General features: G+C 39.4%; 2 protein-coding genes across 2 annotated transcripts in view; one reads left to right on the top strand and one right to left on the bottom strand.

Annotated features, from left to right (window-relative positions):
* Window positions 1-15,898, top strand: part of htra4 (HtrA serine peptidase 4) — a 20,960-nt gene extending 5,062 nt beyond the window's left edge. The window contains exons 2-9 of the mRNA XM_084055800.1: window positions 4,943-5,042; window positions 5,120-5,324; window positions 7,302-7,496; window positions 8,677-8,709; window positions 10,875-10,989; window positions 12,399-12,456; window positions 13,093-13,188; window positions 15,401-15,898. Coding sequence (XP_083911926.1) covers window positions 4,943-5,042; window positions 5,120-5,324; window positions 7,302-7,496; window positions 8,677-8,709; window positions 10,875-10,989; window positions 12,399-12,456; window positions 13,093-13,188; window positions 15,401-15,566 — 968 coding nt within the window. The 3' untranslated portion in view covers window positions 15,567-15,898. The remainder of the gene's footprint in view (window positions 1-4,942; window positions 5,043-5,119; window positions 5,325-7,301; window positions 7,497-8,676; window positions 8,710-10,874; window positions 10,990-12,398; window positions 12,457-13,092; window positions 13,189-15,400) is intronic.
* A 157-nt stretch (window positions 15,899-16,055) lies between these two features.
* On the bottom strand, window positions 16,056-27,420 carry tm2d2 (TM2 domain containing 2). The gene is made up of 4 exons (XM_084055801.1): window positions 26,991-27,420; window positions 26,272-26,359; window positions 25,930-26,045; window positions 16,056-18,026 (listed from the first exon to the last, which is right to left on the bottom strand). Exons 1-4 carry the CDS (start codon window positions 27,305-27,307, stop codon window positions 17,813-17,815), a joined length of 735 nt encoding a protein of 244 aa, XP_083911927.1. The 5' UTR covers window positions 27,308-27,420; the 3' UTR covers window positions 16,056-17,812.

The raw sequence follows: 27,420 nt of genomic DNA, 5'->3' as shown, positions 1-27,420 counted from the left end.
TTGAATAGCCAAAGAAATTACAGAGATGCGTTCCCGGATTGAATGGGTTAAATAATATTTCAAGTCCATCAAAAATGTGGTGGACAGGGTGATGTCACTGGTAGGCGACTAGGCGGGTTTCTGAACTGTCCACAGCCCTCCTCTAAGACACAAATGGTGCCATATTATCATGAGCATTAGTGAGGACCAATTATATGAAGATGGGTTGAAAATGGGTGAAGTCATCCTTTAATGTTTTACCTTATGGCATCTGAGGTTTCTGCTAGATTATACTAGTGTGCATATTTAAACACTACTGTAGTGGTTATCAATCAGTTATGTTAACACATCTGATTGCTAAACTGTCTTAAACGCCTGCATCAGAGCTTTATCAAATCAACTCATCTGACAAATCAAGTTGGTCCTGCTTCAAATAACTGTCACAGATAAATTAACCATGTAAAATGATGCATATAATCCATTAGGAACATATGTACAGTATAATTCATTATGAAGTGAACACATATAACTCTCTCTCCGTGTTTTTGTGTGTATACTACTGTGTGCAGTGCACACATACTGTACAGCAGGGAGAGAGAGAGGGGAAATGTTTCCTAACAATCAATAGCAACTGAATCGAGTATACACTGTAAGGTTAAAGCTCTCTAGTATGTATTTGTTTTTAGTGAATAAAATATGATTTTGACCAATCTGTATGGTAGAGTATGTTGATAATTATAATGTAACTTGGGGTGGTTGTATTTCCTCTCCCTGCTCGTCTATTGAGACATTTAGATCCATTGTCTAGGTTGGACATGACCTTTGACACGATCTTGTTTCTGGTTTGACACGAATTTTGACCTGAAGGTCAGAAATCTATTTCTCCCCACAGCAAGCAGGCAGGCTCTATTAGCTCAGTGGTAAAAATGTCAGCACAGTTTACTCAGGGGACTTGCGTTCAAAATCCGGGGTAGGAAAGGAAAGTTACAGCTTTAACCTGTTTAGTCCTGAGGCCGATTTTAAAAACGCCTTTTTCAGAAAATCTTCAATTTTTTATTAGTGTGGTTGCCCAACAGGGCAACCAGACTATAGTACTCTATACACTTTCCATCTTTATAGATTAACAATTTTCGAACCGCATCTCCTCCCACAGTTTTTATACCCTAATGTTGTGCCATATATCAAAATGACCGTCTTGAACGGGAATCGTGCGCTTGTATTTTGCTAAGAGATTGGTTGAATACTTTAATTGATATTAATTTATTAGTGCCATTAAATGTCCCCATCCACTTTAATGTAAAAGTGAAAAAACTCAAATTCAAGTATTTTTTTCTCAGAAACCTTAACAGCTAGAGTTATCAGATTTGGAGGGATAATTCATAATTAAGTCCCAAATTATTTAACAAAATATCACACCATTCGGCCTCATGGTGGCGCTATAACAGCCCCTTTTACGTTTTGGCCCGTAACTCTTGAACCGTAGGTCCTAAAATCAAAATTTCTTTTCACCTGGATTCCTTGGGTCACGACGCATCTCCCCATATAGGCCACGCCCATTTGCGTCAGGATAGATTTTTTGATATTGATTTATTAGTGCATTAAATTTCCCCATCCACTTTAATGGGAATTGCAAAAACTCCCATTCAAGTATTTTTTTCTTGGAAACCGTAAGGGCTACAGTTACAAAACTTGGAGGGGAGGTTAATAGTTTTTTGAAAAATTATTAAGAAAATAATCACACCAGTCGGCCACATGGTGGCGCTATAACAGCCCCCTTTACCTTTTGGCCTATAACTCTTGAACCGTAGGTCGTAAAATCAAAATTTCTTTTTCCCTGGATTCCTTGGGTCACGACACATCTTCCCATATAGGCCACGCCCATTTGCGTCAGGATAGATTTTCCGCCATTTTCAATTTTCTTCAAAACACACTTTTTGCTCCTTTTCCTACAATTTTTTCCCAAATCTCACACAAATCGGTACACGTGATCTATGGACCCCTGCGATAAACCTGTCCAAACGACATTATGATAGTCCGACCGGCGTCGGCGCAACCACACTTTGCAATTTCCCCGGAATTGCGACGCGTCTAGTTCAATTTGTTTTTGCTATATAGCAATATCTAAAATGACACGGCTGCTTGAATGGTTTTAAAGGTATAACAACGTATAGACTTTCCCGGTCTTAATGGGTAAACATACCATACTAAGCATGGGCATAATGCAATAAAGCACAGAGAGATTAAAGTGTTTGTCATCAAGGGACTTTTTGTACAAGGTAGGATAACCTTTAGAGAAACAAATAGACCCCCAGAAGCAAAGATTTGAGTTACAAATGTTCGCTTTAAAAATATATATATATTCAAAGATTTGCACACATTTTCACGATTTAAAAAAAATTGCAGATCTACAAGCTCATCTGCTATTTTTGAATAGCCAAAGAAATGACAGAGATGCGTTCCCGGATTGAATGGGTTAAATAATATTTCAAGTCCATCAAAAATGTGGTGGACAGGGTGATGTCACTGGTAGGCGACTAGGCGGGTTTCTGAACTGTCCACAGCCCTCCTCTAAGACACAAATGGTGCCATATTATCATGAGCATTAGTGAGGACCAATTATATGAAGATGGGTTGAAAATGGGTGAAGTCATCCTTTAATGTTTTACCTTATGGCATCTGAGGTTTCTGCTAGATTATACTAGTGTGCATATTTAAACACTACTGTAGTGCTTATCAATCAGTTATGTTAACACATCTGATTGCTAAACTGTCTTAAACGCCTGCATCAGAGCTTTATCAAATCAACTCATCTGACAAATCAAGTTGGTCCTGCTTCAAATAACTGTCACAGATAAATTAACCATGTAAAATGATGCATATAATCCATTAGGAACATATGTACAGTATAATCCATTATGAAGTGAACACATATAACTCTCTCTCCGTGTTTTTGTGTGTATACTACTGTGTGCAGTGCACACATACTGTACAGCAGGGAGAGAGATAGGGGAAATGTTTCCTAACAATCAATAGCAACTGAATCGAGTATACACTGTAAGATTAAAGCTCTCTAGTATGTATTTGTTTTTAGTGAATAAAATATGATTTTGACCAATCTGTATGGTAGAGTATGATAATTATAATGTAACTTGGGGTGGTTGTATTTCCTCTCCCTGCTCGTCTATTGAGACATTTAGATCCTTTGTCTAGGTTGGACATGACCTTTGACACGATCTTGTTTCTGGTTTGACATGAATTTTGACCTGAAGGTCAGAAATCTATTTCTCCCCACAGCAAGCAGGCAGGCTCTATTAGATCAGTGGTAAAAATGTCAGCACAGTTTACTCAGGCGACTTGCGTTCAAAATCCGGGGTAGGAAAGGAAAGTTACAGCTTTAACCTGTTTAGTCCTGAGGCCGATTTTAAAAATTCATTTTTCAGAAAATCTTCAATTTTTTATTCAATTTGTTTTTGCTATATTATAGCAATATCTAAAATGACACGGCTGCTTGAATGGTTTTAAAGGTATAACAACGTATAGACTTTCCCGGTCTTAATGGGTAAACATACCATACTAAGCATGGGCATAATGCAATAAAGCACAGAGAGATTAAAGTGTTTGCCATCAAGGGACTTTTTGTACAAGGTAGGATAACCTTTAGAGAAAGAAATAGGCTTATTCAATGAAATAGTTGATGGTCTGCCAAGGCAGGTCTTGGCATCAACATCATGTCTAGCGTAATCATTTGCATATTACGGATCTTTCCAGAGACATGAGCTCATGTTTGAACATTTGAAAAGACATAATGATGCTGTATATGGTGTGGCACTGGTTCTCCCATAGACTGTGCATGTGAGAATTGCACAGGGATTACATAAAGGTATATTGATATAAAGGGTTCCATAGCACAAACAATTCTTTCCCCAGCATAGTTAATGCTATTTCCTTTTTTTTTTTACCACGGTCAAACTTTTCTTCGATAACACTTATACACACATACCCATTTTTAACCAATGACAAATATTAGGTGATCTTTTCTCCCCCTTTTTTTTTCTCCAAAATGCATACTTAAGGGGCAAAGTTTCCTTTGGCCCTAAGATAATAGTCATAAATTGCCTCTGTCCAAGAGTTGACATGGCAACCCCAGCCTTTCCCTAGCTTTAGTATTTCAAGCATTGATTTTGCATTTTCCCTCTAAAGACTTTGCCTTGTGGGCATACAGTCCTGCCCTCAGCAGCTGGCCTAAGTTTATCACTATCTGATATTAGCTTGGAAATAGCTGACATACCACTCAATCATGCATGGCTACTGGCTAGCAACAGTGGTGAGAATCCAGGAAAATATATAAAACATAAATCCCATACACAGTAATGTCATTTTGTGATCAATGTTTGTTTGCATTCCCTCGTAGTCTACTACTGTAAATACTCTCTATAGTTGTTTGAACATGTGAAAATACTCACAGGTAAACAGATGTGCCACTGCTTGCCTGAACACTAGCTTACTACATCATAAAACGTCATTGACATTGGCAATGAAAACACAGCTGGGTTGTAGTTATGTATCCACATGTTATACATCAAGCTGAAACTTAAATACTCAAAATCTGTCCGAGCTGTCACCTTTTCTCTGATGAAATTGTGTATATATTTAGCTAAGCTACACATGAATTAGTGCTTTGTTATCCACCAATTGAGGTGTTACAAATTGACTGGCCTGCTCTGACAGCGTTGTCTAATTATGTGCTTATGTGTTTAAGCCTGAACATCAAGTTCAAATATAATATTCACACCTGTTATATTATACTGTACATAAAGAAATTTAAATGTTCTGTGATCTTATACATGAGCTCTCTGATAGAACTCTAGGTAATGGCTTTGTTTTTCCACCAAAATGGATTACATGCTATTTTGTAATAGAACTCTATGTCAGCATGCTTTGACCTTGTGTTATATCCATACAGATGTCCCAAGACCCGGAAGCATGCGTTACAAGTTCAACTTCATTGCTGATGTGGTGGATAAGATTGCCCCAGCTGTTGTACATCTAGAGCTTTATAAAAGGTTTGTTTGGAGTTATTTAGTAGCCATTTACAATCTTGTTTTTCCAGCAATATAATTTTCTTTTATTTCCTCACTAGGGTGGGATTTGCAAATGAAGAGGTCCAGATATCAAGTGGTTCCGGTTTCATTGTATCAGAGGACGGGTGGATCGTCACTAACGCGCATGTCCTTACCAACAAGCAGCTAATTAAAGTGGAGCTGAAAAGTGGCCAGCATTATGACGCAGCAGTAAAGGACATGGACCACAAGATGGACATCGCACTTATCAAAATTGAGTCAGACGTGAGTGCTCATTTGGGGGCAGAAGCGGGGCCCTTCCCCATTGCATTTTCACGCAGCTCTCCGAGATCCCTGATCTTAATTCTGTATTTAGTTTTTACACTGGCCTGGCGGCTTGTCATCAGTGGCTAACATCAAAGCAGCAGACAGAGTATTAACCCATTCAATCCGGGAACGCATCTCTGTCATTTTAGATGTATTTTGGCTATTAAAAAATAGCAGATATACAAGCTAGATCTGCTATTTTTTTTATCTTGAAGATTATACAAATCTTTGAATATCTATTTTTTAAGGCTAACATTTGTAAAATATTTTGTTCCAGGGTCCCCCAGAAGCAAAGATTTGAGTTACAAATACAAAATGTATAAATATATTCAAAGATGTTCGCAAATTTTCACGATTAAAAAAACATAGCAGATCTACAAGCTCATAGTATATCTGCTATTGTTGAATAGCCAAAGAAATCTAAAAATGACAGAGTTGCGTTCCCGTATTCAACGGGTTAAACCTTCTGAGGCAGTCAGCCATATAGGCCAGGGAGGGAAGAGAATCAGAGCGGGCCTTCATCCACATTTCACTGCCTTATCATGGCCCATTTGTTATCTGATTTCCTCCAGGGACTATTTGGTTATGTTTTGTAAATTCAAAGCTTCAGCTATGTCTTATTTCTTTTATTTTTTTAGGGGTACTTTGATGTGTAGCTATGAATAAAACATTTGTCACTGCTCAGACCCACTTAGTCGCTCGGGATAAGAGCTCCTTTACACGGCATTAACATTTCCACTTAACGCAACTTCACCAATAACAGTTTACTATTAGACTAGATGATTAACCTTTTTAATACCGGATTGGCATACAGCATTCCTTTTACTTGATAAAGAGAACATAAAGAGAGACTGTTTCATTACAGAAAGGTCCCAGGTTCAGTTCCTACGGCAGCCATATGTCCTTTAAAAATGTCATTAAGCAAGAAAGCGCAACCTCCACCTGTTCAGGAGAGTGTCTTAAAATAACATGGGAGTAGTTGACAGTTGTAAATCACCACACTATATTTTACCGTTATGCACACCGAGTTCGAGGCAGCCGACAGCAAAATGTGCCTTGAAGGGGAATCTGTTGTGACACAAGGCCCTATGCCCTGGAGATTTTTCCATGAAATATCACCGAGGCATGACTGTCCCCTCTAGAGATAATAATGCTTCAGCATATGGGAGAAGAGAAAGCAGGCAGACACAGTTTAGTCATGTTTAGCAGGTGATGGCTTAAAAAGTCGGACTTATTTCCATTATGGTGTCGCTAGTAAAAGGTTTAGATATAGAAATGACAGCAACGCTTATTACATTATGACACAATTGATCAATATCAGTATGTTAGAGGTGCAGCAACGGATTATTATAATTTGTTTTAGGAAGTGTTAAATAGCTCTATTCTGATAGCATGATTCATTCATCATTCATCATTATTGCTGTAGAGTCTTCAGTAACAGGGGTCTACCCATCTCTCCAGATTTTTAGTAAACAGAATATACATTTTCCGCTTGAGATACATGATAAACAAGTGAAATTGGAAATGATGACACAAAGAAATTAGCAGACAAAATTGGAACAGATAAATGGGGTACTCTCTCTTGATTGACTGAAATTGGAACCCACCTGAAAATGTATTTTCTGTTTATTAAAGAGCTGGAGAGACAGGGAGACTCCTTCCTTTTTTTTTTACTAATTAAAAGCAACTTTTAACCATTCAATATTTTAAAGAAATGACAAAAGCCTTCATTAGAACGATGCCCCAACTCGGTTCATTGTAGAGCACAGAGCTGCTTATACTTATTATATTATTGTTATGTTGAAGTGTTCCTCATCAAACCCCAAAATGTTTCGTGCAATCATCATTCATTCATCATGTTTGTCTTTGCTCCAGCGGAATCATCTGTGAGCTCATGTTTTTGTCCCTGTGCATTCTTCTTCGTTCATCCTCTAGAGCCCTTTGCCAGTGCTGCATTTAGGCCAGTCATCAGACCTGCGTCCAGGGGAGTTTGTGGTGGCGGTGGGGAGCCCCTTCTCTCTCCAAAACACCGTCACCACTGGCATCATCAGCACAGCACAGCGCAACGGACAAGAGTTGGGCTTCAAAGACTCAGACATGGAGTACATTCAAACTGATGCGATTATCAATGTGAGTGTTGAACAAAAGTGCATTTTACTCTTACTGCAGGTACCAGTACACAAGATGTAACAAAATGATTAAGTGTTTTCATGTAGCTGTAATTGATGGTGATAATAGAGCATAACAGTGGTGTGGTGGCCATTTTGTGGTTCCACAGATAGAAAGATGAAAAACAAAGCGGGCCTTGCAACTCACTTTGGAATGCTCCAAAAGTGAGCATCTTTCTGTCTTTTTCAAGTAACGTTGGCACTTACTTGAAAAAGACCGAAAGGGTCGAAACCTTGTATCTGCTGTTTGTGGCAAATACCTTTTTTTGGAGCATTCAAAAGTGGGATGCGAGCCCCCGCTTAGTTTTTCCTGATTCTGTTTTTCCAGTTTGGCTCAGCACCAAGAAACGGAGGATGTGCGTTACTTTTTCTTTGAATGTTCCACAGATAGAAAGCCCATTATTTTTTCCATAGAGATTTCCGAAAATACTTATATTAATTATTTTAAACCTGGAACCAAGCCATCCAGGCTCCTGGTGAATCACTCATGACCATAAAACATTTGATTCTGTCTAAGAAAATATTGAAAACCACAAAACAAGGGTATTTATTAAATGTACTATAATATAATTAAATATTCTAATCTTTTTTTGACACAGAAGCAAATGTTTTATGATCATGATTCACCAGGAGCCTGGATGGCTTGGTTCCAGACTTAAAATAATTAATATAAATACCTTTGGAAATCTCTATGGGAACATGGGCTTTCTATCTGTGGAACCACTAAATGGCCGCCACTGTGCTCTATATACAGGTAGTTTTGTCATCATAGTACATAAGCATTGGCTACAGTGCTCAACAACCAAAAAAATGTGTCATTCAAATTTAGTTTATCTCCTGTATTGCTATAGTAGATGTATCAGTCAAAGCATAGCATCATTAAAGTGTTTAGTGTCTGTTTAGTGTTACTGGTATGGTTTGATCTGATATATAAACTCAATAATGATAATAAATAAACTTAATAATTTCACATTTTAGTAGGCCTACTTCTAATTGTTTGTATTGAAATGAAAACAAGCAAGCATTTATTGTAGAAATAATGTCAACATATGTAGAACAGTTGGAAAATTATGTTTGCTTTATCTTAATTCATTTTAATGTAATTATTTATTTCCCTATTGTTTTGTTCTGTATATTCACAGTATGGTAACTCCGGGGGACCACTTGTGAACTTGGTAAGAGGATTTATGGTGCTGTTAAGAGAACATATTATGTAATCTGCATATTTGTAATGCAGGCTATCTTTCTTGTTTTATGGCATAACGAAAAGCAAGGTCACAAATCTGTTTTATATTTAGCAAGGTCCCCACTCAGCATTTTTGCTGTTTTAAGGCTAGGTGTAGAAGCCTTGTTTGGAAAGCATTGTCCTGGAGGTTGGGTGCCAAGTTTAACTTAAAAATACAAAAATATAAGCCAAATATAAAATGCAAAATGGAAAATCTAGTTAGGCAAAATCGGTGTTGGAGTAGTGTCATCCAAGAATCCAGGGGGAAACAAATTGAATAAATAAATAAATAAATAAATGGTGCAGAGCAAAATGTAAAAACAAAGCAGAAACAGTCATGTAAAGCACATTGTGCTATATCAATATCAACTCGCAGTCCTTGGCTTACTGTGAGTTTGCATGCAAAGTTTCATGCCGATCGGAGCAGTGGTGTCCGAGATTAGCTGTACAGACACACAGACACACACACAGACAGGGATGAAAACATACTATATCCTGGCCTGTCGACGATAATGAAATAAAAAAATACTCTCCTGAGGTAAAGTGGTCCTCACAAGATTTAAGTGCTGTGGCTTTTTTTTATAAAGATCACTAGTTCATACCTGGGGATGAGCGCGCCCGTATGTTGCTTAATCCGCTTGAGTTGCTCCATCTTGCCACAGCTTATACAGTGGAGTTTGTTTTATTTTACATCAAAGTGAGTTTTCTGTGACATGCTATTGCTACGATAACAGGTACGCGCTGTTGAAAGTCACAGTTGTGTGAAGGAGAACGCATGTACTCTGACCATGTTGTGTTTTGCATGAACACACAGACACATATGGAATCCAGCAGTAGGTTTATTTCATTATTCATTTAGTATGTCGCTTTTCCACTGTATGGTACTGGATCGATTAAACTCTACTCGCTTTACTTTGTTTTCCACTGCAGATAGGACTCCCTCAATGTAGCTGGTCGTGTAGCAACATCCAGCTCCCTGCGCACTGTAGAGTGCTACAAAATACTAAAGTTAAAGCTAATGCTGTCTGGAAATTATATATATATATAATTTCACCTTTTAGACAGTTAGTATGCTACAAATAAAAAATAGTTTCTGATAATGTTTTACGTGAGAAATAGTTCATGCAGTAGGTGTAACGGTCCGTGTACGTTCTGGCAGTTATTCATTTCATATTTACAATGGTTAGCCTAGTTTAAACGTTTGTTAACAGCATCAGGGAGCTTAGACTGTTGTGATGCAATGGCGTTTCTGTCTTTGCACCTTTTGGTATCGCCTCAGCTCGCTTGGAACCTTGCCGGTGGTGTCACCAAAAAAGGACCATGTACTTTTGCCTGATGAAAAAACAAAAAAGGCGAGTAGTCGAGTCCAGTTGGGACTTGCGTTGGGAAAGTGCTATTAGACTGTAATGCTCACTCATGTGCTATCTATTGTTCACTCTGTCCACAGCTCTGGGGAAGACAGCCCCCGAGCCTCGTTTCCCATAGTCTGCTCTCACAATAGGCCATGTGCAGATCCCCTCAGATTTGCCAAAAATTCTATTAAACATCTTAAATTTAGGGAAATGGAAAAATCAGCTTTGTCAGACCCTGCCAATGCTCAATGCCCGTGTGCAATTTCACATCGATTGGCCAACCTATAGAGGAGAATAGTAGATGCAGATAGTTTTCTCAATTTTATAGTAGGATTTTATAGTATGATAGCATCTACACAATACTGTGTAAAATCATGTAAATGTTCAAATAGTTTATAGAGGCTGTTTGCTCCTGTTGCTTTGTAGCCTAACTCTAAAAATACTGTTCTTTTAGAATGGTTGCCATACCAACAGAATTTTCAATTCATCATCCCTTCGCTGTGGAAAAAAAAACTCCAGATAATTTACCACAATAACCAAGGCTGATGTGTTCTAATTGCATCTCAACGGGAGACAGAAAACGACCACATAATAGCCTTGTGGTGTTATGTATACTTTGGAAGATAATGATCAGGATGTCAATTTGTCTCACTGCCATGGCTTCTTTTTACTTGTGGCTAGTGTGAAACTATCATAACAATGAATGTGCTTTCGATGGCCATCTTCACCCCTGTCTGTCCCTTCTGCTTTCTCTGTTTAACAGGATGGCGATGTAATAGGCATAAATACTCTGAAGGTGACCGCCGGAATCTCATTTGCCATTCCTGCTGACAAGATCCGTCAGTTCCTTGCTGAGTCATACGACAGACAAATCATGGGTTGGTAGAGTGTATTTTTATTACCTCCACCAGCGGAGTTGGACAGGGGTTCTATTTTCTCCTTATGTCCAAAAGTTATGATCGGATTTGTATTAAACCTTGTGTGAAAACTTTGGTTGTGATTAATTTAACCTTTCACACAGATTGGCCAAATGTATGTGTGAGAGTGGCCATGGCTTCTCATAAAAAGGAATGTAACTTCCAAAAGGATTCACACAGCACCATAAAACTTAATCAGTCTCTTTAAGAGTAGTGCGTCACTCTGGCGCCATGTTGGAAATGCCCCCGGGTGGTAAGTTCTGACTAACAAGACAAGACTCAGTCTAACGTTTATACATATATTTGCATTTTATATTTACGAACATTGGCAAATTGTTTACAACATGCAGAATCAAAAAACATGGGACGTGATGTTAAACAGTCCATTGTGCCAGTACTGTACGTGAGTAGAACTTATGAGTGTTAAAAGGAGTTACAAAGGAGACATTATGGTAGCGAAACATATTTTTTTCCACTTGCTAATGCATGTACACATCACATCGTCATCTGCCACCTCATGAAACGATGAAATTAATAATATTTGAGTTCTAGTTTAGCTCAACACAAGTCTATGATGGGCAGATTTTGTTAATGATATGCAGACAAAGGTACATCAATTGACCATCTTTTCTGAATGCTGACAGCGTCGTCTTACGTTGTTGGTGCCGCCTGTAGTGTTTCAAGTCTCTGTCTCCCCTATATTCTAAACCGATAAAGTATTCAGTCTCCTCTAAATCCTAAACTGATAGTGTTCTCTCTCCTCTATATTTTACTGACTCTGACTTTATAAAGTTGGCTTTCACAAAAACGAATATAAATCCAAACATATTTATGTAATACCATGAGACTTTGTGTGCCGATCAGCAGACATAAGAGGCAATTGCCTCTCAGGGTTTAAACTAGGGCTGGGTGATATGACTTCAAATCAATACAATTATTTCAGATGTGCTCGGGGTGGCTCAGTGGTAAAGTAGATTCCCACCACGGCAGAGTCTGAGGGTTCGAATCCACCACAGTGCATTCAGCTTTGTCGAGCGTCTATTACTGTATACTGTACAAACACAATTGCCCTGTATTCGGTGAGGGAAGCGGGAGGGTGATATTTGTCACTACGCGTACTCCTACAGGCTTATCAGCATCCTACCCTTTGCCTCTCATATTGTATTGTCATATAATATAATATTTACATTGTTTGACATTTGAGATATTCTGTATATTTTGTTCGTAATTTGTGTATATCTGACTTGACTTGGGGTGGCGTGGCGTGGCGTGGCGTGGCGTGGCGTGGCTTGGCTTGGCTTGGCTTGACTTGACTTGACTTGACTTGACTTGACTTGAATATTTATGTGTTTTTATTTTATGGCCATCAGGAAAGACACAGCCAAAGAAGAAATACATGGGTGTCCGGATGCTGCAGCTCACCCCGTCGTGAGTAAACATTTGAAATAGCTATTTCTGAACCCCACCAGTCCAGCTTAAAAATACTTTTTTTGCAACCAGACTTCAGTGAGTACTCCAAAAATACAGGGCCTTACAGCTTTTTAAAAACTTGCACTTTTTAAGGAAAAGAATATATTTTTAATAGTCCACATTGTTACTGTAATGGCAGGAGCTCATTTTCCGTCAAATGAAGAATGTCTCACTTAAGACTCGGTCTGTTCAAGTGCAACAAGTAGGTTGATAATTGATTCCAGAGTGGCTCTAACATGCAGAGGATTCTGTCTGCGTTATCATTTATAGCATCTACTCAGATCAACCATAGCTGAGCACAAATGATAGGTGCAATGTTCTGGCAAACACACCGAAATGAAAGATGTGCTGGTTATGGAACTATTATCATTGAAGAAATATATTTGTACGCTCAGTCCCATAATGTTATTGGCCAGCATTTCATCCAGGTATGACACGGTATGGGCCCAAACAATGGTCAATAAACGTTCAAAGCAGAGTGTTAAGAGTGTGCAGTTACTTTTCTTTAATTAGCACACATTATAAAGGATAAAGATTACATTCTGGGGTGCCACTAAATATGAAAGTCTGTTAACTTATGCTCTGTGTGTCCAGTTTGATCAGAGAACTCAGGGAACGAGAGAGAGACTTTCCAGACGTGAGCTCAGGAGTGTATATTTATGAGGTACTCCCAGGAACAGCTGCCCAAAGGTAAGAACTAAGCCCAGACAGCCCTTATTGCAGAGGTGGAAATAGCATCCTTCTGCAGTGGGATTGTGATTAAACATGATATTGATAGAAAGATGCTGCTGGCCTTAGAAATGATACAAAAGGCTATTGCTCTACGTTCCTTCATGAAACGTTTTAGATTGTGCTGTGTGCTTTCAGTGTTGTTAAGACTCCTGTATCTGGACCAATGTGAGCCCCACTTGTCTGTCATCACATCCCTGTATGTCCTTCTCTCCTGTGCCATTCCTCCAATCTACTTTAAATGAAACATTCCTTATGAAACGTTTAGAAAGAAAAGGATAGTTGGCAGTCCACTCTTCCTCTTCATCTTATCCTCTATGTCTATGCCAACAGGCACCCATTTTGGAGTAAAAGATGTAAAAAAGAAAATAAAAAAAATAGATTGCACACTTTTCCAATTGGATCCAAGGCTATGCTACATTATTGGTTACCATTCTCTATCAGCAGGCATTCCTTGACATTTCTATTATTCACAGCCAGGTGTTATTTAGCCACTAGGTTTTGTAAAATGAATTAGCATTGCAGCACCGAGTCTGGAGGTGCATCTGCTAAATGCCTAACTGTAAATTGTGCAGGCCTCTGGATATTTTCAACAGGCTGGAACAAGAACATTGCTGTTGTTCTCAAGGCTGCAGACTCCATTGTGGTCCGTTTTCTCATTAAACTATCCTATCCTACAGGCAATGTTCTTATCTCTCTTTTCATGTAGTCCAGGGCCAGCATGAAGCAGAGAATACAGTACTGCTACTACAACAGCTATCTTTCTGAGTGCCTCTGTAGCCTTCCTGTGTTTCTAATTGTAGCCTAGAACCGGGGTTCCTAAACATTTTAATTCCAAGGAGCCCCAAATAACAATAGCCTCTGACTGAGGCCCCTTATTGCGTAAAGAAATATAAAAAATAAATGAAAACGAAATAGCAGAAATAGCCAATGCAATGCGTTTTTAGCTTGTATATCTTCTTTTCATTCATATGAAAATTGGCTTAAGGGAGGACCGGTGGACCAAGGACTGACAGATAGAGATCTCCATATATGGGCATATTGGTCGGATCGGCGGTGCAACGTAGGTGTGAGGGCCGCATAGCAGCCCGAACCCAGGGTTGCCAGATCTGCTTATTATAATTTCCCAGCAAGATTTTATTTTTAAATAGCCGATCTACAAGCTCACAACCCGTCGCATCGCGACGGGTTGTGAGCTTGTAGATCTGCTATTTTCAAATAACTGATACATATAAAAGTACTCATGTGGCCCATTGTCGCTTCTTTTGGGCTGGTTTTCCTAGACCTGGTTGCTTGTTTCTCTCACAGAATCTGGCAACACTGTCCAATCGTCTTGTGTATTCAGAATATATTCCCACATCATTTTCGTCTCCTTACCAATTGTGTGTACAATCATAACGTGTTAGGTGTCTGTGGGATGTGTTTAATAATATACGTAGGTGTGTTTGTGTGTGTAATGTGTGAAGAAGCCACATATAGCAGAAGATGCTGTTGAATACTGATAATGTATCATTTAATAACAAGAAGAGCCTTAGAATAGTAACTATTTTCTGTATCACAGGTTGCTTCACACAAAAAAAGAGAGAAGAAAAGAGACATGGATACAGCTGAGACACTACATTAGACTATGTCTAGAAGGCTAACGATTACAAATGACCTAAAGAGACCTAAAGGGTTGCTTAGCTGCTGGTGAAATTCACTTTAGCTTAGCAGCTCTAACTGTAAAAGCCTAGTAAAGTTAGCCTAGTTTTAAAAACACACAGAATGGTCCTGATTGCGAAATTAAGCTTGTTTACTGGTTCATAGGAGGATAACAGGTGGGAGAAATAGGGTCAACCACAACCTAGCTCTAAACATGATCAGTAGAATCTTACAATTAATCCTTAAACAAACAAGGAATCAACAAGGAATGCTAGAATAGGGATAAAGTGATTACAATTCTGACTCCAATTCTGGTACAAGCCTAAATAAAATACAGATATTATACCTTTACTTTTCATTTAGGCAAGACTAAATACCAATATCACAAATGTCAGTATTACATGACAGTATTCTGACAACCCAAGTTTTTCTCCTCTTTGTTGAGAGCCAGAAACAAGAATCAACATGTTTTGAAGTCTTTGTCATCCCTTTTTCTCAAGTGTGTGATGTATCGTGTTGATTTGTTCCGCAGCGCTGGTATGATCAATCACGATGTGATTATTGGCATCAACGGGCAGCCAATTCACACCACAGAGGAAGTGACTGAAGCTGTCCAGTCTATCATTACACTGACCATGTTGGTGCGACGCCATGACAGAGATGTCACACTAACAGTCATTCCTAATGAGATTGATTGATGAGTGAATTGTTTTCCAAGTGTGGCTGGCATTGAAATGATACCATACCAACACGCACATTTTTTGCAATTTGTATGGCCTCAATCAAATGCCTTTGTGTTTTAAACTCTGTTAGGAGTAATATAATGTTGTGGTACTAGAGTTCCCCTTTAATATACCCCTTATGTTGTAGTGCACTTATGATGCACTGGTTTGTACAGCACCATTCATAGATATGTAACATAAACGTGTTTACAAGAAGCTCCAAGATCTATACAAATGTAACAAAATGATAAAAACAGCAGTGGCCATTATAAATTAGATGCTTAAGTTATTTGCATTTTTATAGAAGTGTATATATTAGCACCATACTCAATCTCCATATGAGTGCCCCTTGGAATATTTGGTAATCCACATCATTATCAGCAGCAAAATCAGAGTACACACACACTATAGACATACTCTAGATATAAACATGATTGTACCATACCAATAACCACTTCCAGCAAGCGTTTTTCTGAGACATGTTTTATTGAGCTGTGAAAACTGATAAATACAAGGTAAGATTGTCTCCATTCCTTTTCTCCACCGCACAAGTAAAAATACAGTCTTAGTGTAGAGCTACTTTTTTTTGCTCTTAACAGAATGTACTCTTACAACAACAAAAAAAACATTGGAGATCAAATAACTTAAAAATATTGACAATGTTTTTGTTTTTCTTAACAGAATGTTTCACACATTAACATTAGGCAAAAGAAAATAAGAAATACAAATAATTAACAGTTGAATACATTAAACTTAAAAGAATACAAAACACTATCCAAATCAGCATTTGGGGTAGATCAATATTTATGTACAACATTTTACGAGCACAAGGTTGCAACTCCATGCCTGCAAAATGGAGGACTATCCCCCCTGCTGCATCTGGCACATAGAACCTCCTCCATTGGGTGTCCACTACACTTCTGATGTAACAACAGTATGTAATGGTATAGTTTGCAGGTAGAGACAATAAACTAAACTGAATTTGTGTTGTAAGGATGACATCATCTGCATTCTATCACTTGCCAAGAACATGGGCCCGCCACTTACATATTGGCAGTTGTGGTCTCATCTAATTAGTTATTGTCCCTCTCAGTAAGTTGATTCTAGTTGGATCGCTTATTACAGGGAACTGAAAACACTGGGTGGATTTGTCTGAAAAACCTGTAATACCTTCACTATTTGTACATAATGTTCTATGGGTTTGATAAATCACAATGGAATTTTGTGAGAATGTGAAATCCATCCTAAAGCATGACTGATGGCATTATGCCCTAGTGGCTGGACAGACTGTTCTGTTACAGAACGGTTCCACATTCAATCATCACTATGTCCTGTTGAATCGTCCTTCAGTAAGACATCCAACTGGTATTTTCTCAATCACTGTAAAAAATGCTCTGGTTTAACGCATCAGAGTGATATGTAAAATAAAAATCTTCAATTCCAAATCCTGCCTTGTTATTTAACAACTTTTCAGGTCCTTAGAAAAACAGTACTATGTTTTTTATAATTATACCAGGAGCTTTTAATTGGTTTTGTGGGCCTTCGGGTAAATAATTTGCTCTTTACAGTATGATATTACTAAAGATTCAGGTAATTTCCTAGATGTGTCATTACTATGTACTGTATCATGGTGTACCATGTTTGTACTTGCTTGGTGTGCTGCCTAATCAGTAAGCGTTTACAGTAGTATGTAGTTGTTTTTTGTTTGTTTGTTACTGCTCGAACCTATTTGACCAATGATAAAGTACAACATTCGCTATTTATACTTTAAATGTAAGTATAGAGTAAGGTCAAGTCAATGTAGCATACTGGTGCTAACAGGTCAGTGTCCCATACTGCTTAACAATCTATGGACATGCTCACTGCTCAGTAGCTCTTGATACACACACATTAAAACCCCAGACCATCCAATCAGCCTACAGAGGACATACGCGTAGCTGTGATATTGCCAGGAAACAACAAGACACTTGTTGTAGAGTCAGATTTTGTGTCATGGAGGGTAAAGAGTATGTAGGCTTTCATTGTACACAAACACAATTGCTGAATTCACTAATGAGCATGCCTTCAAAGGGGGGGGGGGGGGGGGGGGGGGGGGAATTAATTAGTGATATCAGCTGGTGTGAAAACTCTTGGTCTGCCATAGTACATGACTGAACACCACCCCTAGTTGTCAAAGGAAGATTGATAGTGACCAGTCCTTTGCCTGTGGCTATGTTTCGGCCTCAGTAGTAGGTACACCAGTTGCTGTAGTCGCTAGGCATCAGCCCACCGGTGATGAGCAGTATGAGGTCGACGAACCACCAGATGCCCAGCCCTCCCAGGGTCAGCAACTTGCCCACAGCCGTACCCGTGTGTCCCAGGCAGAAGCGGTCGACTCCGAAGCAGCCCAAGAAGAAGGAATAGAGCAGGGTTGTGATGAAATAGTGCCCTGTGTATCTACAATACACACAAACAAACCAAAATGTAAGGGGCGGTTTGAGTATACTTCAGCTCAATCAATCTTATTTCAGCTCAAAACTGAAGTAAGGGAAATGTGGTTTTCAGACAGACACAACAATATATATCATATAGACAAAGATGAATTGATAAGACCAGTCAAGGTAATCAATAACCTGATAAGGCTTTAAAAAGACCAGTCCCTGCATAACCCATTTAGACCTTAAAAAAACATGCATGTTGCTATATACTGAAAGGTATAGTTACGTCTAGGGGTTCCAGGTCTAAATAGGATAATATCAACAAAAACATCATATTACAAGAGTTATGCTAAATATTGCAACTGGATTTGTAGACCTGACATTCTGTACAGCTCCAGAATAGTTTGTATAGTAAGCTGCCTGAGATATCTTTTCTTTTAGAAAAAATATTCTGCCTCAAAAGACACTGCAAATTAAGCAACCTAACTGCAGTAGTGCAACAGTAAATAGCCAAAGCCACTGGATCTTCAGTTTTGGAACGCTGTGCCCAGAGGTTATCGGCTCAACAGAATGACCAAGATATACAGTCAAACATGACTAATAACTTCTGCCTTTCTCACTACTTCCCACTCACAGTTTCATGCTAGTTATGCATGAGTCACAAGACTCACAAGTGAGAATATTAATTAAGATCCCCAGTCTGTTTATTGGGTAAATTAGTTTGTTTACTCAGTGCTGATTTGTTCAATATGTGCTATGAACTGAATGATCCTGACAACTGTGGAAGGGGAAAAGGGAATAGACGAAGAGCTCAAATCAGCTCAAATTGCTACTTGCTACACCATCCTGCAGTGCTGGCCTAGTTCAAATCTACAGTCTCCCTCCTGTGCCAGTCCCACACTGCCTCCCTCTCACCTTTCTATTGTCCGACTCAGTAAAGAAACCAAGCCGCAGGTTAGATATCGAGGGAAACAACGAATGCCATGCATGTGATAATTTGTTTTTCAACTAGCCTTATTTATTTACAAAGACAACAAGTAAATGGCATGTGATCAACATTTTTTCCAACAGTCAGCGAGCTGTCTCAGAGCATGGCAGGCACTGCTGGCATGACTCACATTTTTTGGTACACAGCCATTCTGTGAAGCATAAACGGCAAATATTTTCAGGTCTGTGTTTTGGTTCTCTCTCCTGTGTCTCCTCAACAGTAAATTCTTCAAAACAAATTGAGAAAAACAGCAGCAACTATCTGCAGCCGAGGTTCATCCATGTTAGACATGATGACAATCCTTAAACAGCGAGGTAATTTGAGATACTTGTGGCACTTTTAACTTGTGCTGATTGGTCGGCTGCCATAGGGAGACCACCCTCTCTGTCCTTTCATAAACCCTCTCACCCAGGGCAAATGCTAAATTCCAAGAAAACTGCTGGTGCATATGCTGTACTGAATGCAGAGAAATGGCAGCAGTGATTGTCTATATCTTTGGGAATAGTGCCATCTAGTGGTCAAATAACGTCAACCACGTACTTTCAACAGTATTTAATTCCAAATGAATCCCAGTGGATGAAATGACATTATTTTATTTATTTAGTATAAATACTAAATACTCAAGCTTATTGGTTTGGGGGAGAAGGGGGGAAACACTTAACTAGACTATAATTTGAAAACACAACAATATTGTATTTTTTGTATTGCATCAATTAACAGCACAAGTAAAGACAGGAAATGAGCATTTAGAGGGGACAGCATGCTACACTGGGAACAAAACAACAATTATGTGGTAAACACACTAACTGAGTCACTGGGGTGCCTGAACATTTGCATTTTTTATTTATTATTCATTCCGTTCCTAAGCACTGGTTTATCACTCCCAATGCAATGCTAAAGAGAGGAATCAGACAGCCAAAGAAGCAATAGAAACCATAAGCTGTTACATCATAGGGTACATACTGTAGCGGATCATAGCAGAGAATATACCGCACTCAGTCTGTGTGTTCCCAAGTGTGATTTTCTTTTCATTGCATTAATTCTTGCTGCGCTCACAGCAACAAATAATGCAATTTAAAAAGAGTAAAGAAATCACACATGGGAACACAAAAGCAGTGTCAGTATTTTCTCTTCTTCATGAATCCATTTGTGCTACCCAGCAGCTGTGAAAAGCTATAGGCGTTTGTGTCTCCTTGAACTCTCATATAGCTGTTCATACATTTGCATTATTTATTTTAATTTGTAGCTGGCTGCACCTTTCTATGTATACTGTAAACACAAATACCATGTCAAGTTACAGTCCCATTCAAATTCTGAAGTCTCTCCATAACTCTTCAGCACAGTGAAATTAATAGAGAAACTTTAACGTAGGCCTGGGCAATTAACCAAAAATATATTGAAACACATACAGTATTTAGAAGTAGAACCAATAACAGAGGTGAAGGGATATTTCACTTTCAAATATGTTTGGGTCTACTCTGGCTTTTGTGAGCAGCACCCCACACAGTTTTTAAGTTGCTTGATTCAGTATTTAGATATTTGATATTCATTTTATCAGACACGCCCCGTTCCTGTATAAACCCATTGTAAGGGGCCGTTTTTTTTTTGCCGCAGTGGCACACTATTACGTGATTACTATGGCAGTTAAAAAGAGTTAAGAGCACTGTGCTAAGAGCTTCTTAACTGGCTTTGGACTTCTTAGCCTAAGTGCTTAAAGAGCACCTGGAGCGCTCTTAACACCCTTCTTAGCGAATATATATTATATATTCACAGTGTATAGATAGATAGATGGATATATGTTTTATATTTGTGGCATGTTGCTATGTGACGTTTAGCCCGTTAACTAACTAGATGGCACTGGTACATTGTTTCAATACATTCTGTAATATATTGAAGAGTTCACCACCACCATAAATCCCCTGTTGTTGGAAAGTTAAATGAATAGACCTGTTGCACATACAGCAAATTAAAGGGACATTAGAACAGCAGGGGAGAACGAGAAGTGTGGATTCTACCTGCAATAGTATTATGATTGCATTCGGCACCTCATTTCCCTGCAGGTTCAATTTATTCATTAAAGTTTGTATTTAACATACACAGCACAAAACAACATCAACAACACCCCAACACAAGACAGCACATAGTGTCATGCCTTGTTCTTTGATATAGAAAGAGGAAGTCATAGAGTAAAAACAAAAAAATGAAAACAAGGGTATAGGGCTGGCAAAGTTCGCTTGGGTGGGGGAGTGATTTGGGGGGCGTGGCCAAGATTCACCACGTTGGTTGGGTCACTACCAGTCTACAGACCCATCCAACAGGGTACACTACTATATAGCTTGTACACACAGCGGCACATCCAAAGAATTACATCAACAATGTTAAAAGCCAACTGCAAAAACAAACTTTCAAATGTATAAAATGTATAATAATTTGAAAATAGCAGATCTACAAGCTCACAATGCTTGTAGATCGGCTATTTTCAAATGGCCGAAATGTATGGGCTGAAGTGGTTACTGTATGTTTTGTAATAATAATGAAAATCTACAAAGTAACCACTGTAAGTCAACGTCACATGAAGGTGTCTTTTCTTTGAAAACAAGGTACATTTACAGGTTACTGTGTGTATAAAAAAGGAACCTCATTAGGCTCAAAGAGGAGTAAAATGGTCCCATGCCCATCCATATTATAATGTGATCATTAACAGGTGAGGCAACTGGTGACCTGAGCCATCATCATCAGGATTCGGTTATATTTGCATTGAATGAAAGCACGGCATAATGATAGAATGGCATATGCATTTTAGCCATGTGAAACAATGCGGTTCTATTTGCATATCATCATTTTATGTAGATAGACTATGTATTTTATTTGAAAACATGTACAGGTTACTATGTACATAAAAAAGGGAACAGATATATCTACAGAGCATAACCTCATGTCTGCTTTTACTATGCAGAAGGTACTATTAAAAATCACACCTGTGTGAAGGTAGCGGCGCCTTTGATACATTTTGTCATCAATAAGTGTTTATAATGTGTTTATAGCCACGTGTCACGTGAAGCTTGACCAATCACTTTGTTGACGTGTCTGACCAATCAGAACGTTGACGCAAAAGCCAGGTATAGAGGGCTAGCGCCGCTAAAAATAGTTTCAGAATCACACTGGTGCACAAGTTAGTCAGATCACAGCACGCTCAGACAACTTTGTCAAGGATTGTCATGTCCTCGCCCACTCCTGGTTTATGCTATAAGGTACTTGTTGCGTATAGTGCCTATAACCCTCTCTACATGGATCCTGAGGTGTGCTATCTTGCGTGTTTCTTCCACGTCTTTTTCTGTCATCTGGGCTGTCAGACAAGCACGCCATGCATCGTCTCTTTGTTACGTCGGGAGACCTGGCTGGCTTCCATTGGAATGCGGTGAAAAGTTAGTCCGTTGTCCAAAGTTAGTCCATTGTCCATTTTATCCCCTTTATTCTCAACTCGTCGATGGTGAGAAGCCGTGGAACAGTTTTCATACAACAATTCATTCCCATTTGGCGAAACACTGCTGAAAGAGCACCAACTAGCAGGCTACTACTAGTGAACCTCCGAGTGAAGGGAGATGTCGACCCCACCGACCGGGGGCGGGGCTAGCCGCAGCTGCTGAGTGATGTCAGCCTTGCCTGCCCTAACTGTGCAGTCACAGTTACCAGCAGCAGTTATTCTTTTGATGGCGCTGTGGTTATTATGCACTAAGAGCGTGTTTGGTAAACACCCATAACTTAACTCATTGAGTGCCCAAATTATTATTATCTATTTCTGGCCATTACAATTTTTTTTTTCAAAGTAAAAAAAAAGTGCTTAGGAAGCGAGATACAGCCTTTTTAAGTTATAAGTTAAACAAGGAGTGGATGGAGCTGAAAATCTTCAGATGATGATATCTTGGGGTTTTTTCAATTTTTTTCAAAAACACGTGAAACACGTTAATGGCACTCAACACCATAGCGCTAAAACACATGAAACACGTTAATGGCTCTCAATTAGTTAAGGCAGGCTTCTTGGGGGAGCCTTCCGACCCTTCTAAACCCCCTAAGACGTTCCTTATTGAGAAACGCGGCCATCATCTGTCACCAGAACCAAGGACGTGTATTTTCAATGGGTCTAACATGGTTAATATGGAGTTTAACAGTTTTTTTATTGGTTTTGTTTTAAAGATACAAATCTGTAACAAGACATGTAAAATATATATATACTGTTGAAATAATAATAATAATGTCTCAAAAATGTGTTGAACAAAAGAAAGAAAGAGAAAAGAAAGGAGAGAGGGAAGGGAAGGAGGGAAAGGGGAACCCTGCTGTCTCGCCTAGTGCTCGATCCACTTAGGCCTCCTCGTTAAGAGGTGCCTGTAAGCTCTCGTAATAGTCAAGGAAGGGGGTCCAAATCTTACAGACGCTTTAAGTGTATTTTATTTTCTCTAGTTTCAAGAAATACATCTTGTCTCTTTAATCCATCTGGTAAAGTGGAGAGTGTTGCTTCCATGAAAGTCTCCTGGTGAGCAACGATGTTAAAATGGAGTTTAAAGTTACAATGGGTTTGTATAGGAAGGGGGCGTGTCTGATAAAATGAATATCAAATAGCTAAATACTGAATCAAGCAACTTTAAAACTGTCTGGGGTGCTCACAAAAGCATGTAGGTTAATCGAATAATCGAGAAGCAAGTTTCGCTTTCTTATACTGTATTCAGCGCTACTCAACCCGCGGCCCGCGGGCCGCATGCGGCCCCAACGCAGCGTCTTGGCGGCCCCTCATGGTCAAACCATTTTTTTTTTAAATTTGCACAGGATAAAAATATGCATTTCCGTTCAAATAAACTGCTCAAAAAAAGTTCGGAAACTTAACTTCGGTCAATTATATCTCCACTTTAATAAAACCAATTGGTGTTGTGTTTTATATCATTTTTATTGTTGATTAGTCACCTTTACAAGGAGGTACAGCTTGTAAGGATTGTGCATTCTTGGAATGAGCAACACAGCTAAACGTGTGGGTAACGCCTCCAAAAAATGTGCCAAAATCACCCAATATGCTTCTGTTGGTAATCGCTCTTGTTTTGAGCAACCTGCCAGCACACACCTGCTGAGAGGTGTGTGCCAGTGGTCACAGGTGTGTGACTGCCTCACAGGTGAGTGACTGGCACCTGAACATGGGTTTTGCAACTTTGTTAAGTTGGAGTGTGTATGCTCCAAGCAGAAACACTGCCCCCATGGAAAGATGCCACGTTTGTCCCTTCAGGATGAGGCCTGTGCAATAGGGCAAGTGAATCAGAGTGACAGCATTATTTGGTGTCAGCCCAGGTACCATTTGCAAACTTAGGACCAAGTTCTGTGAGACTGGTGAAGTCAACAAGGAAGACAACAACCCAAGGTGCCAGTCACACCTGTGACTGGCACACACCTGCCTGCAAATGGTACCAGGGCTGACATCAAATAATGCGTAATCTGCGTAACAGAACATCAGCTTCACTTGCCCTATTGCACGGGCCTTATCCTGAAGGGACAAACGTGGCATCTTTCCATGGGGGCAGTGTTGCTGCTTGGAGCATACACACTCCAACTCAACAAAGTTGCAGAACCCATGTTCAGGTGCCAGTCACTCACCTGTGAGGCAGTCACACACCTGTGACTACGGGCACACACCTCTCAGCAGGTGTGTGCTGGCAGGTTGCTCAAAACAAGAGCGATTACCAACAGAAGCATATTGGGTGATTTTGGCACATTTTTTGGAGGCGCTACCCACACGTTTAGCTGTGTTGCTCATTCCACGAATGCCCGATCCTTACAAGCTGTACCTCCTTGTAAAGGTGACTAATCAACGATAAAAATGATATAAAACACAATACCAATTGGTATTATTAAAGGGGAGATATAATTGGCCGAAGTTAAGTTTCCGAACTTTTTTTGAGCAGTTTATATGGGTTGCTACATTTTTTTTCAAAAACAAACAGACAGACATACATACATACAGGTGCGTCAATTGTTACAGGTATAATGCATAGTTTTCTATGCATTTCGTTTTTTTGGGGGGGTTTGACCCCCAATTTTTGCCGCGCGCCCAGGATAGGTGTCCCTTATTTCAATCTCTGGGAGTTGGCAACCCTAACCTTGTCCTACCTTAGCTTTTGCTGAACTGATGCCACTGGACATACACACAAAATAAACAGGTACAGTGAAAAGATGTCAAAATGTACATTTTATTATCAATAACAATGTGTAGTGTGTGTTACAAAATCGAAAAATCCAAAATAGGACCGTCATTTTTTTGCTTGCGGCCCCTTGGACTTTTGGTATTTTGCTGAGTGGCCCCTGAGCCATCTTAAGTTGACTAGCCCTGCTGTATATCAACGAATTGACACAAAATGTCCTTTTTTATTATCGACCAAATTGATTTGTTTAAGTAACCACTTAATCCTGTATTATACATCGTGCTTTATAAAATTTGTAAAAACAGCAGATCTACAAGCGATGAGACGTGTTGTGAGCTTGCAGATCGACTATTTTCAAAAACATTTGTATAACTTTTCATTAAACGTAATATCGAGGCAAAAGTTTGAAAGAATTATGATATTGATATGAAGTAATATCACCCAGCCCTACTTTAACCCATTAAGACCTGGTCACTTTAGATTTCTTTGGGCTATTCAAAAATAGCAGATATACAAGCTCATAGCGCGGCACCGAGTGCCGCGCTATGAACTTGTAGATCTGCTATTTTTGAAAAATCGTGAAAATTATTTTTTTATATTTTTTTCCGAAAAATTGTTTGGATTTAGATTTTTTTTAGACGCTGCCTCAGGTCTTAATGGGTTAATGCTAGACTAGTATTCTCATAACACCCCCATTCAGCATTGCACACCATCATACATGAAGCCCTTTGTGTACCCAGCATGATGTCACTTACTTGATGCAGGGCACATTCCCTCTGAGGAACTCTCTGGGTCCAGCGCACTCAATGTTATCCAGGGCAGTGCAGATAACTGGTGTGTGGTTCACTTCTTTCTGAGTTTGACCTCCCCACTAAACACAGTGACAAGAGGTGACATGTGTAATGAATGACGACTTTCAAGGTGGTTTTGAGTACACTGTTAATTTACAGTAACATTCTATACGATGGAAAATACATTGCACTCTAAAACATGACTCGTTCCCCATAAAATCGTCTCAGACATGGGGAAAATTCATTCTACTATTACTACTATTACTATAACGTTTATAACTTATAAATAATGATTAAATGATTTACCCCAACACAGCCGTGGCCCAGCTCCAGATAGGCGCTGTTGTTGCCTGCATGATCCACGGGGTCTTGGCAGAGAACAAACTCCTCAGGTCTTCAGAAGACACCATCGATTGATCATAGATGAAGAAATTTGAATTACTGAATGTTTTATACATAGTAGTTAGATACATAGCAGCCAGGTAGCAGTGGTTCTCAACCTAGGGGGGGGGGGTCCCCAGATGACAGTGAAGTGACAATTTAAGGACTTTTCAGAAATAAAGAAAGAAAAAGACCATTACTGCATCAAAAAATAATCAACAAACTATACTATGAAAACTGGTAAAACATTGTCCAAAATGTCAAATAATATAACGGGCAAATATTTTGAAAATAGACAATCTACAGCTCACAACACCTCGCAACGCGAGGTGTTGTGACCTTGTAGATCTGCTACTTTAAAAATGTTTATCTATGGAACAGAGTCAAAATAAATGCCTTCTTATGTTTATTAACTCTATGAATGCCTTTAGCTCTGGTCCATAGCGTTAGAGACCCCCTTCCCTAACGCTATGGTCCAAGTTCGTATCACTGGTGATCATCCTGATAACTTATCAGGATGGGGGGGGTCCCCAGATCAAATATGATTATTTGGGGGGGGGGGGGTCGTGGCCTGAAAAGGTTGAGAACCACTGAGGTATAGCAGGGCTAACTGATAATGCTAACACACAAGGTTTAATACTTACAAATAACTGCAGAGGACGACAGGAGACGGGGGTCTGTATTCATACTGCTCGCTGACGTTATCATCGTGTCCTCCATCGTTGTTGTTGTTGTTGCTGCCGTGATACAACGTGATGTTGTCCTGTCCAGGCTGCTCGCTGAACGGGACCACCGTCCCTGTCTGTCCAGAGGCAGCAGGCTGCGGGGGGGCTGGCGGTGGGTCCGATGTTGTGCTTGAGTTCTGAGAGTGGATTCCCTCCAGACATTGTAGAAGCAGCACCGTCAGCAGCAGCAGCAGCTGTCCGCACAGTAGAATGTAGTTGACGGAGATCATCGCCATCCTCGATAGCGCTACATGAACCGTAGAGACCGCATTGGACAGTGATATGATATATCTAGGTCTAGACACGAACGTCTATCAGAGATTTCGCTTTATTTTTCCGTGGGGATATG

Source organism: Gymnoscopelus microlampas (genome assembly GCF_963454915.1).
Source record: "Gymnoscopelus microlampas genome assembly, chromosome: 4".
In the NCBI taxonomy this organism is placed as follows: Eukaryota; Metazoa; Chordata; class Actinopteri; order Myctophiformes; family Myctophidae; genus Gymnoscopelus; species Gymnoscopelus microlampas.
Note: the sequence above shows the minus strand (reverse complement) of the source record. Positions and strands in the feature narration are given on the sequence as shown.

Coding starts and splice junctions, on each gene's coding strand:
- tm2d2 (XM_084055801.1), bottom strand. CDS start 27,307: ATGGCGATGATCTCCGTCAACTACATTCTACTGTGCGGACAGCTGCTG. Junction 26,046..26,271: donor TGGGCCACGGCTGTGTTGGG/GTAAATCATTTA, acceptor CACTGTGTTTAG/TGGGGAGGTCAAACTCAGAA. Junction 18,027..25,929: donor GGGAATGTGCCCTGCATCAA/GTAAGTGACATC, acceptor TGTGTATTGTAG/ATACACAGGGCACTATTTCA.